At 39.1% G+C, this 22,112-nt stretch overlaps 1 protein-coding gene across 5 annotated transcripts; it reads left to right on the top strand.

Moving 5' to 3' along the window:
• Positions 1-150: 150 nt before the first annotated feature.
• ccdc73 (coiled-coil domain containing 73) lies at positions 151-20,482 on the top strand. 5 transcript variants are annotated; one of them, XM_029434129.1, is made up of 21 exons: positions 151-456; positions 2,433-2,510; positions 2,859-2,993; positions 6,092-6,163; positions 6,312-6,383; positions 6,478-6,513; positions 6,671-6,745; positions 8,785-8,823; positions 10,143-10,278; positions 11,571-11,650; positions 11,976-12,098; positions 12,235-12,294; positions 12,516-12,620; positions 13,852-13,962; positions 14,156-14,296; positions 14,981-15,200; positions 15,406-16,940; positions 17,370-17,451; positions 17,632-17,771; positions 19,153-19,238; positions 20,013-20,482. In XM_029434129.1, exons 2-21 carry the CDS (start codon positions 2,466-2,468, stop codon positions 20,185-20,187), a joined length of 3,468 nt encoding a protein of 1,155 aa, XP_029289989.1. In that variant the 5' UTR covers positions 151-456; positions 2,433-2,465; the 3' UTR covers positions 20,188-20,482. The 5 variants fall into 5 exon arrangements, with proteins under 5 accessions (XP_029289989.1, XP_029289988.1, XP_029289987.1 ...); XM_029434128.1 differs by having other exon boundaries at positions 153-456; positions 13,864-13,962; positions 17,352-17,451; XM_029434127.1 differs by having other exon boundaries at positions 154-456; positions 2,430-2,510; positions 17,352-17,451.
• The last annotated feature ends 1,630 nt before the right edge of the window (positions 20,483-22,112 follow it).

The following is a 22,112-nucleotide window of genomic DNA, read 5'->3' on the forward strand; positions in this document are numbered from 1 at the left end:
GATACGTAGGCCTACGTATAAATCAACAACTGTGTGTTTCGGCAGTTGATGTAAATAAAGTTTCACAGGCGCTGCTGGTGTAGTATTGTCCTGCCAGCCCTGTGCTGGGGCTGCAAAGTAACCTACGAGAAAAGGGAAATGCCACATATTTGAAGAGCACTATTTTCATGAAAACGCCACTTATATTTTGCATGATAATCTTAATCATAATCATAATCATTTGTGCAATGTTCCCTCTTTAGAGACATGGCACACTATTAACATATGGAGATCTTTTGAGTGTTATGACTATTTTTACCACTTAATTTGTGTTTTTGAACAATTTTCACACTATCGTATTTATAGTTTATTCAGATCGCATGCCACCATTTCGTTTGCCCGCAGGCACGAGGGCGCTGTTGGGAACCTATTCGTCAGGCCTTCCCCATCTCCGCTGGCTGGGCTTAACTACCAAAGGTAATTTAGCAATATTAACAAACTACCAGTTTACTTGACTAATTCACTTAAAACAACAAACATGTATCAGCCAAAGGAACACATTTTAAACAATATTATCCTAAAAAGTACAAACCTTATTGTTTGGTTTATGTTAGCACATTGGAGGCTCAAGCTATTGTGGTTAGCTGGCATTAAATTAGCTTTTGGTGTGGGCTTAAGTTTTGGCTAATGTTTAAATCTGGTAGTAACACCAATTGGAAACGGCATTGTAATTTACTTTAACTTAAGTCATAATTTAGTTGACTCAAGTCAATGGGAAAAGCCCTCGGGATAAAAAAAAGTATCTATCTATCTAACACTATACTAAATGTATATAATGAATTCTGACTAAAAAGGGGTTAGCTAAGGTGTTAGCATTAAGATGCTAATTGGCACTTGGAAACTGAAGAGTAACTTCTTACAGCTTTCTTGTCTCACTGACAAAGGAGTCGAATATGAACCTTTTTATGAATTACAATAATAAATGCATAACTCAAACAAGGTTAAAATAATATTACAGCTTATTTTCCAGATAATTAGAATTTCAAAAAACAGTCATTTTAGCGTTTATAGTTAGCTTGCTATTTTGCCTTTGTTTGCAATATCGTCAGGGACTGGAGCAGTATTGTACCATCTTTATTAACCTGCCGTCATTATGACTCATGTGGGCTCAGTATGGCCCTTCTGGGCAGACATTGTGACTTGTCTTAGTGGAAAAAGCACAGGGGTTACTATTATCATTAAGATGCTACTGTCCCATAAGTAAGCCATGGCTGTGTGACAGCATGCACAATGAAACCCTGAAACTTAAGCAGCTAAATGCAATTCAGCAATCATTTGTTTTATTTGTACACTAGTGTTTTCTCTACTGTGACATAATAACGTTTATTCTGTGAAAAGGCCTATTATAGTACACTCTAACACCAATATTGCAGTAGTTCCGTTATAGTATTGCTGTAATGTAAAACTTGTATTACAATCTCAAGGCTGTGGTTTAACTTTCTTTTCCTCAGCGCATTACAAAACAGTAACTAACATAACTCAACCCAAAGGTAATACAGACATCATGTTGCTTGATAGAAATATTCCCATTTAATGGATGGCAGTTCTTTTAATTTGTCTTTTCATGGCTTAGAGATGGTGGTTAATACCTGCTCAACTGAATCACAGAAGAAGGAAATAACGACATTGCGGTCTACTCCCTCACTCCGTCACATACACATTCACAGTGTGCACATGAGACACACGTACACCATCACTTTGACACACTAACACACGTTTGCACATCCCCTCCCTCCTCAGCCTGGGGTCACACTGTCATTTTATGATAGTAGCCAATTCTAGCAGGGATCATTTAATTCTCCAACGTGATTGATACCAGCACAGGTTAAATGGGAGAAAAAAGGTCTGTTCTATTACGAGATCAGTGGCTAGTGGAGACCTCCCACTTAAATAGTCATATTTCCTGTAAGTGTTTGTTTGCGTGTATCCAGTTTGTGTGTCACTCAGTTTCTTGGTTATGTTGAGGGGACAGAGACAGTTTGCAGAAGACCATCTGTGGGTCAAATTAAATAACCTAGATAATTTAAAAAGCATTGACAGTGCAATTTGTCCATTCAGTGTTATTGCTCTGACCCCTATTAGTGTCAATGGGCTGGTTCATTTGAACCTAGATGGTTTATCAAGGTGATATCTTCTCACTGCAATGGAAGTGGTGTAAAACAAAGAAAGAAAAAAACCTAATGGTAATTTCATACCCATTAGGTTAGATTGTAGTGATTGAGAAACATTACCAGGCCTTAATGTGCTAGCCTATTATTTCTAATAAAATCATTTAGCAGTAAAAATTGCAGACGAGGAAGTAATTATAAGCTTGGAGTGTTGCTGCTTATTAAAAAGACAATTCTATTAACCGCTTTCCACAAAATGTTTTTTTCTTGATTAACTGGCAGCAGAGGCCGAGTGGGACCTTGGCCTGAAACAACTCTATGGATCTCAGTACTGACTCCGGGACACTGCCCGCCCACACCACTGTAAGTTACTACTTCTGACTGTAGAGGACAAAGCAAAGAACATTCATCAGCTGATTGTTTATTTATTTCAAGATTAGATTTAAACAAAAAACTTTTGATATAAATAATTACTGTGTATTTTTTTTGTCTAAGTTTAGTTCTCAGAAACAAAACATGGATTATTTTCTGTATGTTTCTTGACTGTTTGCTCTTTGTTAAAAAACACTTTCTTTATTGTACGCAGGAATAAATGACTTGGAACATGCACTGTCTTTGTCCTACAGACTCAGCATATAGCCTGGATTGCCAAACTAAGTACTAATTAAGCATTTTATTAGCTAAATTAAAAGATCACATTTTTATTTGTAGGTAAGAGGACCTGTGTTGGAGCTGTCTCTGTCTAACGCTCGCTGTCAAACAGAAAGTGGAGGCACCATCTTATTACAGTTGTTGGAATTTAAAACCCATCTTCTTGACGCTGTGGAGGAGCTGCATATTCGGAGGGTATAGTAGCAATTGAAACATTGCATCCAGTGTGTGGCTTTTTATATTGATGCAGGTTTGTGACCAGTTAACAACAAAACAGATTCTTCTGTTTTGTTTAAAAAATGTTTTACTAGTAATTTACAAGGAAGAAAACTACTTTTAGAGGAATTTATCAATAAATGATCATACTTGTTTTTGCAGCAGGAATATGTTTTCTCTGCTTACCCACCCTGTTTATCATCTTCCAACCCCTGAAATGTATCTTTCGACCCTGTTTCGACCTGCAGGTTGGGATCCACTTATCAAAAGAATGAAATGTACCACCGTTTATTTACTTGTATTTGTTCATGCATTTACTGAGACTGAGCTATACAGAAGGTAAACTGTAAAACATCATACAGGACTTGAGTGGAATTCACAAATCCTTTCTCATTAACTTAAGTTTAAATATATACATTTTATTAATTTCAAGTTAATCCAATTTAACTTTAATGTTTTATGAAGGAAATAAGTTAATTAAATGATATGAATGAATATTCAGAAGTACATTAATTTAAGTTTCTAAAGAAACATGATCAGCACATGACCCTTCTTTTTATAGTTTAAAGAACACGTACTGAAAGTTGCTGTATATCTTCAATACAAAAGTTTCTATTCATTAAAATAAACAATGTGAAACGTAATGAAGATTAGTATTGAATTCAGTCCATACCCCTTTAATAAAGCCAGAAAGAACAATCTTGCATATCCTCTTTGTGCTAAATGGTACAAAGTGGGATGAATATAATGTCAGATTCTGAAACCGTCGATGTGCAGGTATGCAGAAGTTCTGATCTTTTATGTTTGGAAACTAAAATAAAGCTTTGTAAGGTTGAAAGTCAGTGTTTGAAAGCTTGAATTGTAATTACGTTTTTTGTAAGATTGAAAGTTAACTAGCGGATCTTAACCGCTCCAATAAGGCGGACACGTTGACGCACTAGAGTCGACATACAGCAGTAGCCAATGAGGGATCTACTTTTCTAAATCTGCTTCAGGATCCAGGTTTGTTTTCAGACAATCAAAACATATAATGCAAGCCTTCAAAACTTAGTTTCTATCTTGCAGAAGCTTTTTTATTAGATTTCAAACACTGAGTTTCAACCTTTTTCAAAGTTTAAAAAAATGTAAATATAAAGCAAATTTTACTGTAACATTTTAAGTTTATTCGACTAGTTTTCTCAAGTGCAGACACTTAACTCAGTTGGTTTTACATTTCCTGAACTCATACGATTACTTTAAACTAATTATTCAGCTAAGGTCAGTTAACTCAAGGCAGCAGGGATCTTGCATTTTGAAGTTGAACAAGCTTAAAAATGATTTACAATGTACAGAAATGCCTAAATATGTGTTTTGTTTTCAGCATTGCTTGCTTCCTCTGTACCTCTGCTTTACATCACTGTTTAGTGAGTAGAACTTGGACCCTAATGGCTCTCTGTTTGGCTAAAGAGCAGTTAGTTTTCCAGTGTCCTCGAGGAAGCCAGCTGCCCCTTTTTGGCCATCTGGATAAGAGCCAGCTAGATTTGATGCACATTGCGTTGAGATGGGGGTTACATAAGCTATTTGACCTCTGACCAATAAGTAGAAAGTAAATTTGTTTGTCAAAATAACAAAAATAAATAGTGCTTTCTACCCTCCAGCAAGTACTTTCAACCTAACAACACATTGTGAGTGTGCTTAAAGGTTAGGCGAGCAAAAATGGGATGCTGGTCGTTTGTAGCCATTTAGTTTTATTGTTATAGTCATGTTAACTGGGACACAAGCATAAGATGGTATATCAGTCTGTTCCTCCTCAGGCGCTCCTGTTATCAAAGTAGCACTTTGTAGTTGTGGCGTTCATGAGGTGGAGAGGTGGAGAGGTTGAGAAGCGAGAGGATGCAATGATGGTGCCGGACATTCCTGAGCAGGTCAAATTCCAATGGGTTTGTTTTCTTTTTTTAATACAGGACAACCCACTGCTTTTGTTGGTGAGACTGTGTGTACTCTAGACTTAACCCTAAATGGGAAAGCAATACTTGTAGGCTTTGTAGATGACATTCAGTGTGAGCTGAGAAGCTTTTTACAAAATTCAAATGAATACTAATTATGCTAAGTGAGATGTGAAGGAAGACACATTGTGACATCACAATAACATGTAAAATAAAAAAACTCCAGTATAAACTATGTATGTCTTCTTCCAACTAGATTGTTAAATAAACCATTTCTTTTTCATGCCCAGATACTTTTTCCTTCTCTTTTTTTTTTATTAATGCCCAGTAAAAAGCATCCTTTCAGAACAGCAATAAAACAGTAAAGATGAAAAGCCATGGCGACTGTATAATGTTAACAGTCATGAATTTTCACATAAGTAAAATCCTATATTATGAGCTATTGTTTAGCAAAATATAAATCAAAAGGTTTTAGTGCCCTCAGCCCTAAGTTGATCTGCAGTTGCCTATTTTGATTCACATGGACTACCAGGCTTAATAAAGCTTTCTAGTGTCTTTTTAAACACATTTACTCTCTCACACACACAATGATGATTCCTTGGTGGAAAAATAACAGCTTTATCTCCTGTGCACTCCTTTTTTTTCTAAAGTGAAGTGCCATGCTGGTAGCATAGTTTAATTGGAACTTATAAAATAAACTCTGTGAGTTAACCAGCTCCCACATGCACATAAAAAAGTCCCGTGGATATAGAGAGCAATTGACTTTTACCTGCCTTCTCCCAGGGAACAGGGAGGATAGGGATGACTTTCCACAAATATCACCTCCCCTCTAATGTTCCTCTTTCTCCGTGTGTTTTTACAAAAGATACGGAGGAATGATCCAGGGAAACTTACTGCAGTTTGCAGTTCTGGCTCAACTCCAGAGTTATCTGCCCACCGAATGAAAGACAACATATTTTCAGCCCGTACCTTGTCTGCTAAGATCGCATTGCCCCAGCCATTGCCCCATCTAAATTTACTGTCTTATTATTTAATTTAGCAGGTGTCTCTGGGTGGTCTGTGTCTGTAAAGTATTCCTTGCTCAGTATGTGTGATTGGTATTAGGATGGTTGAGTATCAGCTGTGATGTAATGATGTCTTCCCATGGTTCAGGATGCAGAGACACGCTTTGAGGATCAGATCAGTAATCTGGTGTTGGACAAACAAGAGCTGGAATGGGAGAAGGTACGGAGGGTCTAGCTGGCTTTACTTCTTTAATATCTTTATGTTGATACTTACATTGTGGGACATTCACTAACAGATAGGTACTCATAATCTTATTAAATAAATAAATACATTGCTTTGGTTGATTTTGTGTTTTCCTGTATGACAGGAATCCCGACAACGTCAAATTGAAACGGTGGCAAACCAGCACACAGAGTCACTCCTCAATGTTAAGAAGCAGGTATGTGTTTACTGTTTGAATACAGTTTTTATATCTAATCAATGACTTAACGATTCATTAAAACCTCCCGAACATTTTCTTTTCTTTTCTCAAGCTTCAGGCTAAAATAAGAAACACTGAGGAGGAGAAGGTATGAAGAGCTTATTCCACAAAATGTCAGCAAGATACTTGATTTATTCAATTAATGTTTTTAGTGGAGTAGTAAATTCACCCATTTCAGTTGCACAATCTTGGCCAATCTTTTGCTTTTTTGACACAATAATAATAATAATAATATAATATTTCAGGGGAAATACCAGGTCAGTGCTGAGTTAAAAGACAAGGAGATTAACAACCTGAAAGAAGAGCTGAAGTCGCTACAGGTACTGAGATGTGTAACATTCACTGTCTCTGTCTCACACACACCTGCACTCCCACTCATCCCATCACCTTTCTTTCTGCCTCTCATTCTTTCTTTAAAATCAGACGGAACAATTTTACCATTAAGCTGCTCAAAGAGATAACTAAATAAAGAAAGCTCACGCTCAACCAGAGTCAAGGGCGTAGGGTGTCGGAGCATAGGGCGCCTGACTCGGTCCGGCTCCCAGAGTGTTCGTCTTCAGGCTTGACACCCCAGAGGTGATATACAGCCATCCCCACGGTCCGCTGCACTTTAACAACCCAGCCGTGTCACAGAGACAATAGAGACTGTTTTTGATATTCTATCCGGGAGACACTGACTGTGGTGTTTGGCTAAAGTGGGGCCCGGTGTTAATTCTTGTGACACGGTCTGGTGGACTTAATTTAACACATTTTCACATCAGTGGCAGTTGGGATTGAAGGGATTTAATTGCCATACCTTGACGACCTTGCTAAATTACACATTTGAGCTCCATTGGAACATCATGGTTCAATTAATACTTAATTAAATCTAAACAATTCATCATAGCAGTGCATTTTAATCTCAATAAATAACCTGGTTTATGAATATCCATAGTAATATACTGTAGTTCAATATTTATAAATCTCAAAATATAACAAACGATTAAACTTCCCACATTGATAAAAAAGGCAAATGTAATCTTAATGTATAATGTAGGTAATGTTTGTTTTGATTTGACATATTTTAGCATTTATTAATAATTAAGAGTATATTTTGATGCTCATCATTTAGTCCTTGTGGACATGAAATGTATTTTGAAGTCATATTATCCTCGATAATTAACATGAATTGCTGCTGAATTGTTTCTTGGTCCCAAATAGTTGGTAGTCTGTGCGCAGGCTGGCAGAGGCAGACGGGGCTTCTCAATCTAACGCCTTTAACACATTAAACTAAAGAATTGGCAAAAACCTATTTACCAATTTATATCACTGGCTGCATCTGCACATGGCGAAAGAATATTTCCCCTTTTGTGTTGTTTTATTGAATTAACCATTAGAAGAGGTGATTAAATATTTCATGAAAAAGAAAACCCACAACAAGGCTAAATATTGTTTCCCTCCTAATTCATAAATCAACTTGCAACCCTTTGAAAGTTATCTGCTGATAACAGCCTATCATGTAAAGGTCACGACTAACTTTTAGACTAAGATATTATCATAGAGCTCTTACAGAAATACAGAGTTATTATTTGAATTCCTATTGACAGAACATTTATCTGCAACAATTTTCTTAATCGATTATTTGTTTAAAAAAGAAATCTGCCACATTTTCTCAGGTTCCAACTTCCCGTCATGTCTCGGAGGCGATAGTGAGTCACTGCAGCTCAGGGCTTGTCAACATTACATCCATGTGCCTGCACACTTTGATAGGTTGTTTTGATTAAATCCTAAAGTGGCAGAAACGAGAAAACCACTCGCATCTTCGCCTCATTCTCACCGCTGAGGCAGCTGCCGCCATCATACAAACTATCAAAACGTAAAGTTACAGGGAGCGTACAGCCCCCAGTGCCACAGTAAACACACAGACATCTAAGATCCTCGTGAAGATTATGGTTTCAGCAGTCTGCTCTAATGAACTGACTGACTGACTTAAAACAAACAATACACAGTAAATATATCAACATTAGAGAGAGAGATATAGCTGTAGCTACACAATATAAAGAATACACTAACATACTCAGCATTAGGTTAAATACTTCCCCCTGTTCCTGTAGCAGGTGACTGAACTACACGTGGAATCTTTAAAACCTAAGAAGTATTTCTTGACCTTGGAATCAGCAAGCGCCAAATGAATCTTACCTCATTCACTGCTGTGTGTTTAATACGTTTGTGGCATCTTGATTTAATGTGTACACAAATGTGGGATATTGGGTTAATGTGCATTACATCTTGTCACCGAGGACTTTTGGGTCCTGAGATGAAGGTTTTCACTCAGTGGAAACCTTCATCTTGTTGATTTTCTTTCACTTCTGTTTTGCAGTTACTGAAGTACAACTTGGAAAAGAAATCAAGTGAGCTGGTAAGGAAGTTTTTTTCTTAACTTATACAAATTGTTGACAGAGGATGGGTGGGAGTGAGAAAAATTAAAAGAGGAGGATGAGGGAATGGTGCTAAGGAGGGATGGGTTTTGAGGGAAGAGCTCATCAGGAGTAACGGATAGGGAGTGTGTGACACTTTGAACTGCCAGAACAGCAGAGAAAATATCTCTATTAAAATGTTTTATAACTGGGCCTCGCTCGGTTTAACCTTCTTCACATAACAGTGGCTCAGCCGAGTGAAAGGGAGTCGAAGCGAGCGGGTGTATTGGAGAGAGGGATAGGACGGAGCGAGAATTAGAGTGAAGGGAGTGAGTCGGAAAACAACAGTGAAGAAAAGAATCTGCTCAGCTTGATACAGACAATCAAACTATAATGGCAGTATGAAGAGCGATAAAGCGCTGTGAGGCATGTGCTGAGGTGATTCCTTCATCCCCCAGCAAGAGACGGACACTAGCTGTGTTAAACCTTGATCCTTCTCTATCACTTGACATTGGTTTCCCCTGACAAAATGTGCCACAGCCTTTTGCCTCCTCTTGTTTTGTGCCTGCCTTTAAACTGAGCAACCTACATGGAGCATGCTTCTTTTTTGAAGGCTAACTTCTTCGCTTAATAGAAAAGTTTGACATTTTGGCAATACATCCATTGCCAGACCTAGAGCCAGCAATTATCTTAGCTTGACAGTAAGACTGAAAGCAGCGAGCCTTACTGTGTCCAGAGCTAAAAAAAATCAGCTCACCAGAACCTCTAAAGCTGGCTGTTTCCCTCTGCTCTATTCTTTATGTTGGGCCAAGCTAACAAGCTGCGTGCCGTAACTTCCAATTTGAAAAACAGACATGAGAGTGGCTTTCATCAAACTCAGCAGGGATGTGAATAAATGTATTTTCTAAATATTTGAACTATTGCTTTAATGGACCAGTGTGTAGGATTCAGAAAGATGCTTTATTCGTCAATCAACACCAGACAATGTTACACAAGGCAGTTTAAATGTATCTCTTCATATATCCCTTCAAGATACCACACACATGCGTTTATTATCAGAGGGAGTTATAGTGCAGGCCATATGCATAACATTGCAGCCCTGCAGCAGTTTTTGGGGGTTTGGTGCCTTACCCAAGGACACTTCGGCAGAGCCCGGAGGCTAACTGGCACCTGCCCAGCTCCCGGTCTACACTTCATTCTTGGTCCATACGGCGACCCTCCGGTTCCCAAGACAAGTCCCCGCGTACTGAGCACGAGGGGTGAGGTTGAAGAGTGTAACCAACTCATTTTTTGGTCCATTTTAACTATACCTATTCCACAGGAACAGAAATTAGCCTTGCAGAACCGCTCAAAGGACAGCCACTTGAACCAGTTGGGGGAGGTTGAGAAACGTTTCAGTGCTCTGTCCTGGCAGTGTGCCGTGGTCAAGCAGGCTCACGAGAAACTAGAGCAAAATGGTAATTATTGTATGTATGGATATATATACACAGAAAGGCAGATATATAGATGATGTATATGGTGATGGATATTACAATTTGTCAGACGGACAGAGTAAAAAGCCTGAAAAAGGTACACAAAGTACTCTCTTTATTAGATCTTACCAGAAGAGGCCCCTTTTGTGCTCCTAGAACAGCCTGAAATCTTTAGGGTATAACGTAACAAGGTGCTGGAAACAATTCACAGAGATCTTGATCTGTGCTGATTTGATAGAGTAGTGTGACTCAACTTCTGCAGGATTTTCAGCAGCACATTAATTCCTGCAAATATCCAGTTTCACTTCATTCCAGAGAAATAATTTTTGGAGTCAAGATCTGGGTAATGAGGAGAGGTCACTTTTGATAAAGAGCAAACTGTGGCTATGAAGAGATCTCCCAAGTCAGCAACAAGGTTTACTGTTAGACATTGCTCAGCTGCTACCATGGGGCTTTATGTGAGCCAATAAAACATTAGTACTAGCAGCCTGGTCTGATGACATCACTCCATGGATCCATACTGTTGACAACAAATATGCAAGCTGTTAAAAGACATTGTGCTGCCCTTCATCCATCTACGACTTGTCAGCTGACAGTAGAGTAACCAGTCGTGAGTTTGTGCTGCTGGAGCCCAGGTGCTTCAAGATTCAATGAGCGGTGTGTTCTCATATGACCTTTTGCCCAATATCATGTTATCTTGAACCCCGGATATCCACTGACTGAAGGGTTTTAGTGTTTTAGTGATTTACTATTTCTTATTAAGCTTTTTTTTTTTTCTTATTAATCCCAGTTTTAATTTTCAAAGATGCAGAAATCATGCGTCTTGCCCGTCATATGGTTCAGTCAAAGAGTAAATAAAACTCTCAAATTGAATAGATACGGATTTAAGAAAATAGGTTTACACAGTGCATACGTCCCTGACAATAGTAGATCGCAACTTCTCTGGCGGCTTTCAGTAATACGAACATAGCAAAAACAGCACAGTGTTGAAGTGTGAATTTCCATTTCAAATTCACTATCTCTGTTTATGTAAATCGTTGATTCAGGTATACAGTTGGCTCATTCTGCCTCGGCTGTTGCTAATTAAAAAAAAACTGACATCCCTGCAGAGTGTTACACTCATCATTAAGTAAGGACACAGAACAGTGAAAATATCAAAGTACAGTAGTAAGTTATTGTTGCTTATATGGATCCGTGTGTGTGTGTGTGTGTGTGTGTGTGTGTGTGTGTGTGTGTGTGTGTGTGTGTGTGTGTGTGTGTGTGTGTGATTCTTACAGTTGATGAGGCCATGAAAATAAATAAGAGACTGACTACTGCAAATGAAAAACTAGAAGCAACCATTGTGTCACTAAAGAAGGTATGTGAAAAAGAGCTGTAACATTTGGAATTATTTGAGGCAAGATGTCATCACATTGTATTAAATATCTGTCACACTAAATGCTTTTGGATGTGTAGTTTACAGCCATAGTCACTTTGTTATACTGTATCACAGAATGTCATGGTTGTCCAAGAAATGGCATTAACTAAATCACCTAGCGCCTTGAGATTGCTTTTAGCTTTGAAAGGCGCTTTATAAATACAATTTATTATTATTAGAAATAATATTTTAAGTATTTAAAGAAATGAATCAACTTGAATATTTATGTACTTTTGAAATGTTTGAATGCATGGTGCTTTCTCAGGAGGTGGAGGAGCTCAGTAACAAGCTGATCAAGGCCAAGATGTCATCAGTTAGACATGACAAGGCCCATAGTCCTACAGGCAGAGAGCAGCATGTTCAGCAGCTGCACCAGAAACTCAACATGGTACATGACAATCTGTAAAAAGGATAATAATAGAAAGAAAAGCTAGTTTATACTGATCTCTATCACATCACAAACAAATTCTGACAATTAGCCATTAACCATTAATAGTTCATTCTTGTTCTGTATTTGTGTTTAGGAAACTGCAATGAACAAGAAACTAAGGGAGGAAAATGAAGCTGTAAGATCAGAAAAGCAGGTAAGAAACTAGAGCATAGGAAGGAAACCATGTGACCGTTACCTTAAACTCTTTCTGTGCTTATATTATTTGAGTGTAGTCATGGAGGATGCCGTCCAACATAATACTGACAGGGTTTTTTCTTCCTTTCAAAGAAATTGTGGTTACCTTTTATGATTGTAAGTGGGACAGTCATCTTAGTGTAAAGTTGTGTGTGTGTGTGTGTGTGTGTGTGTGTGTAGGAAGTGATGAGGTCTCTGCAGCATACACAGCAGCTGTTGTTGTGTCAGACACAGACAGTCAGCAGAGTAGACCTGGAGATGCAGACACAGAGAGAGCAGTACCAGGTCAGAGACTTTCATCCTTTGCTGCTTTAGAGACAAACCTGTTCATATTGCATTTACATCAGCACAGATTTTTAGATCACATACTTCTACTCTACATACTAAATTGCCTTTTTTAATACTTTTTTCTTGAGGTCTGAGCCTAGACCCATGTTGTCCTGTCCCCACTATATAATTTATTGATGTGTTAGTTTAGACATTTAAATTGAAATGTTATTTAATTTTTGAGCATTGAAAGAGCTCAAAAGCAGATAATAGAATAGAAACATAGCTTAAAGTAGAACTATTACTAAAACATGAAAAGTCTTAGACAGTTAAACCTCTCCGTCTTCATCACATTATTTACTGTCAAAAGTTATTTTAAAACGATATGTAGAAAAGTGTTGCAGTCTGATATGCACAAGTAGCCACAATCTTCTAACTAATAAAGATAATAAAGCAGAATGGGGTTGATCATACACGTTTAACAGAAAACAGAATGAAATCCTTTGATAAAGCTGCAAAACATCATATTGGTATGATTTCATTCTTGGTAAGTTACAATTCATGGGCAAATAAATGTAAATAAAATTGGAATCAAACAAGATAATTATCCTCTCAACTGCTCTTACATTTCTGAAAAGTTATGTGTGAATTCTATACTGAAAAACAAAAACCAACAGCTTCTTGGAAAAATATGTTAAACTCAGTGGTGTCACTTTTGTTGTCTTCTTGACTTCTTTACTTTCTTGGGTGCACATATCGTTCAATGTTATACTTTAATTGATGTAAGCGAATGTATGTCAGAATAGATTTGCATGATAGACCACATATTGGCCCTATTTTCAGGGTCTATTTAAAGGATTATAAAGTTAATTTACAGAAGGACAGAAATAAATTACGGCCATGGTTTCTTCTCATGAATGTGATGAATGTGGTGTTGTATATCACAACATATACATTAGTGAATGTGGTCCCCTCCGCAACTGAATGATAGTTAGTGTGTTTATTCACCATTTATAGCTTTACAGTTTATTATTCTCTTTTCTTCTCTCTGTACCCCCTTCTCATTTTTAATTCACCTGTTCATTAATTTATTAAAATCATTATTAAAATGACACAAGCCAACTGATTTGTATTTGCAAGAAGTCCTCTCTCTCCCTAACCCTGTTTAAGACCTTCTGTTCATGTTAAATAAACACATAAAAATTTAGTATTGCATTAAAAATCCTATGGGTGATTAATTTTACTGCAGGCCCTTAAGCAGGAACACGGGGTGATGCGAGAGAAAAGCAAGGCAATGGAAGACAAGGTGGCCCAACTGATGGAGAGCTACACAGCTTCCAAGAACAGCTGGGACAAAGAGGTAGAAGAAAAACTGTAGCGTGAGAGAGGCAGTATGATGGTGACATTTGTATACAACAAAAGCATTCCCTAGCTTAGATTGTAATGTCAAAAACAGCAGAAATGTTAGTAATTTATTATTGTTTGTCATACTGAAATATCTAAAGAGCGATCATATCTTTTTAAATCTGTCGCTGTACATTTGCATTCAACAGAAGTCAATGTTTCTGGATTGCATCAAGAGTGAGCAGCAGGACCTTCAAGCTATGAAAGAGGCTCACGACGAGCTTCATCAGAAAAACACTAAAATGTCCTCACAGGCCAAAGTGCAGGCACAGCATATACATGAATTGGAGGTACAGACAAAGACACAAACTCATGCATAGGGAAATACAGACTCCTACAGAGACAAAGCTATGTCACTAATGTCCTGACAACGTTAAATGTTTTTCTTGGCTGAAATTAATTAGTGATGGTGCCTCAATTGTGACCGACAGAACCTTGATTTAGTTTTTCTTCATTTGAAGATAAGGTCCTAGGTCCCATCTGCCTTCTACATGTATGAGAAGCACCTGCTTGATAATCTTTCACATCTAGAAGTGAAATCGGGTAGTCCAACAATAAAGACTAAACTGATTTAGTGATATGGTCAGTTTGTAGGCTGTAGTGCTGTTGAATTCATTAACAGTTAAAAGTGTCTTTGAAAATATTGTAAAAGAACTGGAAGTCACAAGTTCCTCTGACTTGGTTTAATATAGGATTTGTTTAGGAAAGCTTAAAATGAGAAGCGGTTAGTTAGTGAACAGTGCCCTTGTATGTGGTGTCCCATACGGTAGCGTGTGAATAAAACAACAACATTGGTGACAGAGTGAAATGAGAGAGAGATAACTCCCCTACTTCCTGCTCAGCCCAGTGCTATTCACCATCAATGTGTTATAGTGTGAATGAGTGAGCCACAGCTCTGGTGGTGTTGTGGTAAAAAGGTAAAATAACAGCAATTGTGCATCCTAAGCATGTGACTTTCTATTTTTTATACACAGATGAGAGACAGTAGTCAGAGCCGCAGTGTTTCCACAGAGGTCTTCCCCACTTTAGTGGAGGTAATCAGAGGAGAGGAAACTCTTAATGAACCCATCTGCAGCGCTGAACTGCCTAGCTTTGGCAGTGTGCAGCACTTGGCCTCCGCTCAGACCAAGAACCCAGACTGTCTGGAGGACACAGGAGCTGTGACTAAGCTGGTTTCCACTGGAACAACTGGAGGTCAGCCAACTACATATAAACATGCAGTAGATAAACATACACATATGACTTGTTCTATAGTGAGAATTCAACACATTGCAGAACACGCTGCAATGCATTGACAAACTTCAAGACAGTCATATATTTGCATTGTATTACATTTATTTATGAAGCTATGTCCTTTTTATGAACAGCTCAGTTTGACCAGCTGTTTTTTTATCAACAGTATTGACTGTATCAAGCCGTGGACACAGGTCTATTGATGGATCTCTGGACTTACTGAGCAAAGAAAAGAGTGATGAAGGGAATGGAAGACGGAGTGAGACAGAGCAGGGATGGAAAGATGATGTGAAACAAGTCAAAAACAGAGAAGAGGGGAAAAGAAATAAGGAAGGACAGTGGAGTAGAGAAGAAGTCAAAGGAGAAGATGTGAAGGAAGGAGGAGGTGCTGGAGGAAAGAGAGGAACGCTCATGGCCCAAACAACAGATAGAGCAGACGGACGAGAGGATAGCCAGGGGTCAACAGAGGATGCAGGGGACCCCAAACAGCCTGAAACAGAAACAAAAGATAGAGTTGAGGGAGAAGGGACACGGGGAGCGGAGGAGAGAGGAAAGACAGGGCTACACACAGCAGAAACCAAGATACCGGCCCAGACGACTACTGATACGACTATCGAGAAGAGCGACACACAGCAGGTCATTGACTTCATGGACACTGAGCCACCACTGGCTGCCTGTGAGCCCTCAGACCGCTCGCAAAGTCTCTCTCAGAAAGTCAGTGAGAAGGATGCTTACTGCAGCCATGTGAACAAAGGATATGAGAGTAGGAGAGAAGTACATTCTCTCTGTTATGATGAGCACCAAAGTGTCAACCATGAGCCAAACTCTGTCATTAAAGAGGTGCAACGCCTCTGTCACGATGAAGTCCAAACCTTTGCTGAGACACTTATTCATTCTGAGAAAACCACCGAAGAGAAACCATCCGAGATATCAGCAGCCAATATACTGACTGAACTTTCTGGACCTCTGAATCAGTCAAGATTTTGTGGCCCACAGACCAATGCTGCATCATTAGCTGCTCGGTTGGATGGCACTGTATGGGATGTCAGTATCCAAGAGACGACTGCAACACAAACACAACCTAGTAACCCCTCTGACAATCCCAGCGACATGAATCAAACCGATGAAATGTGTCCTGCACATGTGAATGAAGACTGTGTTTTAGTGAGAACAACGGTTGAACCACAAGCATTACCTCAAATCAAGGAAACCTCAGAGCAGAGTGTACAGCTGAAGTCTCTGGTATCTGATGGTTGTAGTGCAGGTAAGAAGAGGGAAGGCCAGTCAAATGTCAACACACGTGAAAACAATGCCTGTGAGACTGCCCAGGAACATATGGAAAAATCCAATTTGAAAGACTCCTGTGCTGATAACGCAATGGATACTGTTGACCTTGAATCTCAGGTTGAGACTGGCAGCTGCCAGGAACACGTGAAAAATGACAAAATTAAAGATACAGAAGATGCAAAGACGACTAAAAGTGAAACTGATTTGAAGCTGTCTGTCCATCCACGTCATCAGGGTAATGCATTACCAGAGACTGGCAGCATAACATGCTGTGAACTGTCTCCAGCTAAAGAAATGCTGCTTGATGAGACGAACGAGTCTTTGCCCAGCAAAAACACTTACAGGTCGTCATTTGACTGGGCCAGTGCTCAGAGAAAGAAGTCAGATGTCTCCATCCTACATCAGTTTGTTCAGGTATTGCAATTAAAAAATGCTAACATAACCATTTAGTGGCCTTCAAGAGAGCCTTAAAAGTTCCTTTGCTTTACTCACTTCACTTTTCACAGCTTTATTATACAGAGCAAACTTCAAAGATAAATCTTAAAGCAAAAATAAAAGTTAAATTAACGCTAAAGTTATCAGACTTAAACATCCACAAACATAAATACTTAGTAGAGTTAAAGTGCAACATTTTCAATTTATGTTTGCATTTTCAAATAAGTGGTTTAGATAGTTGAGGTAGAACCCATCCCATCGTCTAATTGCTCATGTTGCTTACAGGTATCATGGTAAAAGTGTTTAAGCACAAAACAATTAATGCATACTATTATTAACAATGGATACACAGTATATGATCTGTTTGTAAAACATTGGTGTTATTTTCAGGGATCGTCTATGTTTCAGCAAAATACAAGTGGTCCCGGTGGACTCCTCAGACATCCTCCCAGCACAATACCCACGTTTCTCAAAAGCAAGCACAACAAAGGTGACGGTTGCATTTGTATGTAAAAAATAATAATAATGCCATCGTGGAACACAGTAGTACTGTTCCACTGGTGACCTCTTACATAGTGAACTCTGTGTACATCTGTATTTCACACCATCACTAATAATCATTCATTCTTACCCTCTTGCTGTTCTTGCCATCTCACCTCATTCTTCCTAGTCCCCTTGGTGATTACCAGGGCGTCGGATCTGTTGAATGCCTCCAGTGTCTCTGGGACGGCAGCTTCCACAAGCGGACACCAGCAGGGAGAGCGGAAGGATCTGGCAGAGAACTGCAAAGACACAGCATCAGCAGACATGGTCAGTCACAGAACCTGTTATGAAGTAAGAAGCTGCTCTTTTGTGACATGCTGTCACACATTCCCAGAATGATACTCAAAGTATAGGTTCCACTAAGTTCCACACACTATAAACCAGCGACCTACATGGATCAGGCTTCAGCTTGAAACTGATCCCAATATTACAGGTAACGGGGGTAAAACAGCACTGATGGTCATTTCATGATGTATTAGGGATTCTTCACTGTGTGATCTCAACTTATAACCATGTAGAAAATGAGATTTCCGAGTATATTCCATCACAGTAAATCCACAATATTGTTCTGCATTACTACATGATGCTGAACGGCAGGAAATGGCCACAGTATGATGTTCACATAGAATCATACAGTATGAGCCGCCTCACTGAAAGTTACAATGACCACGATAAAATAAATAATTTCTGTTCCACAGATTCAAAGCTTCATCATTTTATAAAATGTGTCTTAAGTGGACCCCTGGGGAAATTTGTGTTAGAGCTTAATGAATATGTTTGTTATATCAAGCTGACATGTCCTTACAGGAACTAGACATTATAATGCTCTTTCAACATTGTTGTGGTCTAAAGGGCTCCGAATGTGAGAAGAAGCAAATATTAGCAGAGGCAGATGTACAGAATATCTGAGAGAGACTTTTGACATATAAAACTTTGACAAATGTGAAGTCAGGTGTTGAGTGAAAGGACTTCGGTGATGTACGCTGAACTAATAGACATCCTGTTGACAGCCAGACAGACAGAGAATGAATGACCTGTGGAAGAAAATCTAGCTAATGACGCCTGGGTACCTCTCCTCTCTCACTTACTCAGTCTTTATCCATCTCCTCACTCTCTCTTCCTCTCTCACTTCATCATCCGTCTCTCACTCACTCACTTTCTCCATCCTCTTGCTTGCTGTTTCACTTTTTCGCTCTCACACACTCTCATTCCCTCTTTTGTCACCATCACCACAAACTGTCACTCTGTGTTTTATAAGATCCAGGTGCTGGCAATTGAGGGAGATAGAGTGCAACAAGCCCAGAGTATGAGGAAAAAAACTGGTTTAACAAATTGTAGTGGGAGCCAAAGCCTTTATTTTCTGCAGACTCCGAACACTGGGAACGTCACACAGAGTTCAGTCTGGGCCTGGCTACTCTCTCTGGGCTGGATACTGTTACATATCAATTGCCACTGGTTATTGTCTGCCCCGCATTTGTTTATTGGTTAATGTCCCTTTTACTCAAAAATGTTAGTTGCCTCAGGAGGCACTGCGCTTTGAGAAAGAACAAATCTTCTCGGTGTGTTTTCCTTACAACCTAAATGGTAGTTCACAGTACATGTTTGAGCTCCAGAACTATTTGTATTTTTTGGTGTCATTTTTACATAGGAGAGCCGAGCTTCTCTGTCCATCACTCCTTTTCCTGTGTCCACATCCATCACAGTCAGCAGACTGTCATGGCAAACCACCCCAGGGTAAGTCCATTTACCCCACATAAAGAGGACCCACATACTTTGAACCAGAATTATTAAGTCTTCATTTGGATTTTGCAAGGGAAACCCTCCTTAAAGTTAAAACTATAACTTCACGGATTGTCAGGAAGACTTTCCGTGATATGATGTCCGAACTACAACAGGTTGCACATCATCCAACATCACTCTTGTGTTGTGGTTTCATTTTGTTGCTGTGAATACGCTTTCTAGCTCGATGAATGAAAATGTCTTTGCCCTGCTAGGTTGATATCTTGATAATTCATCACTAAAGTGATGAAAGGAAACTCTACTTTTACAAAGGATGATATAGATTTTGCACCATTGTAGTATTTCACAAACTGATATTTATGCAAAGCAGAGTTTTTGGCATTGTCAGCCAAAAAGGTAGCCATCCGCTAGCTACTGGCCCTGCGCAGTGAGCGTAAATATCAGAGCGAACAGGACCAACACAGTCGTAATGTGACACAGCTGCACCATGCTGCTTACAAAACATTTCAATTTCAGTTTTTGAACAGGATATAAAGGTGTTTTTATAACGCTGTGTGTATCTCCAAGAGCTCCATCATAGGCGAGTGACAGTGAGCCAGCATGCACAAAACCAGAACCCTAAATCTAAGCAGCCATCATTCAGTTCATTATTTACACCTGTGCTTTTCCTCCTGTGAAGTCAAAATGTCTTCCATGAAAAAGGCCTATTGGGAGTCACAGTATAGTTGCTGACTAAAGCCAGCTAATGCTAGTTCCTCCTTACACCAGGTGCAGAGCTCCCACCTCAGCTGCAGGTCCCAGTTCAGAGTCAGACGGGGAACCCTCTTGCTCCCAGGAGAGGGAAGACCAACAGTCGTCATTTAGAACCCAGATCTCTAAAATCGAACAGTTCCTCAACACAGAGAGGCTCCGTCTTCACAAAAGACGAAGGACTGATAACTAAACCACCAAAACAAATAGTTCTGTTGAGGGATGCGAATGTATCTAGTTACATTACAAACGTTTTTTTATTTGGTAAAGTGGTAAGAGCCTTGGCTGTGAAACAATGTGCAACAGTGTCTAGTTTTTGGCTTTAATCATTGCCTGTTCACATTACTGTTATGAAAGAGAGGAGTTTTTCCACTGGATGTTTATATATTTATGTTGGTACATTTTATTTTAACATACATTTGTGTGTGCATAAAGCAGTGTTAATGTATGCATTTTCATATATACAAGAATAAAACATTTGCCTTACATTTACTTGTCATTTGATAGCTTGTTGTATCAGCTGTTTTCCAAACAATCTACATAACAGATAGTAGACCGTACTATATTATCGCTCAGCACTTTTGTTCTAACCCTGATATGTCCCTCTCTTCACAATTACACTTTGATCATCAAGGACAGCCGGCCTTCTGCTGCCTCACTCACCAGAGCAACATAACTTGGCTGGCTGTCTTTATGGTCACATTTATTGAAACAACAATGTTACATTGGATTTATTGGAATCGTGTTCACAGTTTGTCATGCATTTCACAGCAAACCGCCAGATAAATAAACAGTGAAGGCCAAGAACTGCTGTCAGTTCAAAAGGCCTGTAACTGTCAACATGCTAATTAACATTAATTAGCGTCATGGCCAATCAGGGTTGCATGTCTCGGAGGAGCTCTAATTGTGGAGGCACCTTTGGTTGACACCATGTTGTGCCGGCTGCTGCTGCTGTTGTTGGAGAAATGACAACTTATTACACGGCGTCTTTTAACGCCTATTAAAATAAATTAAGAGATAACAATTAGCAACCATCGCCTCTAACCCTAATTAACAAAAATAAATTAGTAAACATAGTGTAATTAACACATTCTAACAAGCCTCTCGTTAACTTTATGTTCCCTGTGAGGATGCTGGAGGAAAGAGCATATGTGAGCATGAAGCAGCTGACCACAGATACTTGGCTTCTCATTAGTTTCACTGCTACATATGTACTGTACTACTTGTCCGAGATACTTTAATGAGATAACAAAGCTTTTGAAAGTGGGCTGGAAGAAGCTTACAGGATGGCGTAGCAGGCTGGATGAATAAGCAGAGTGACAGTAGATATAGGGTGTCTCCAGACAGAGTCCTTGTGAGTAGGACAGTTATCCTGCAAACTGATCTATTCACATACGGAAACCACAATGGCAAACTCTTCAGACATTGAAAACAAGACAATTTAGGCTTAACTCTGGCTATAATATATATACAAACATGGATGTGAATTTAAATCCTTTTGTCATTCAGATCTTCCTTTAAATCTCTTTATAAAACCTTTTTAAAGCCTATTTGCGGTTTCTGTTAATTGGGCATGTGAATAGCAAGAAAGAGAAAGAGAATTTGTCTATAAAAGCTCAAACTACGTTCATGTTTTTCTAATGCAGAAACACTAGATGTTTTTGAATCATGGTAGGTATTCAGGTACACGAAAAGGGAAGTTTCTCCCTTAAAACAGACACGTCGCCGGCTGCAAAGTGTATCTACTAGTAAAGATCCGACGCTGTCCCTGTTGACTTGATAAAGAAAAGAGACTTCCGCTCCCTCGAGCTCTCACAACATTCTGCTCACGTACTGAAATTAACAGTGCACATTTTGATGGTGGCACAAGGTCTCCGCTTGGTCCATCTTAATACACTTGCTGATAATGAATACGCCTGAATGTTAATGCGCTCATAAAGAAATCTGGAGTGTTTGAGTGGCTCTGCCCACCGCTGCTGACCCTTATCCTTATTGGGAGGAAGGGAGGAGAGGCGGGGGAGGTGTAGAATATAAAGGAGTTAATTTTAATACACTCGCGCACACAAACACATACACGTTCTGTTTCTCTCACATACAGTTTCTGTCTCTTCCTCTCTC

The sequence above is a fragment of the Cottoperca gobio genome, chromosome 6 (genome assembly GCF_900634415.1).
Source record: "Cottoperca gobio chromosome 6, fCotGob3.1, whole genome shotgun sequence".
In the NCBI taxonomy this organism is placed as follows: domain Eukaryota; kingdom Metazoa; phylum Chordata; class Actinopteri; order Perciformes; family Bovichtidae; genus Cottoperca; species Cottoperca gobio.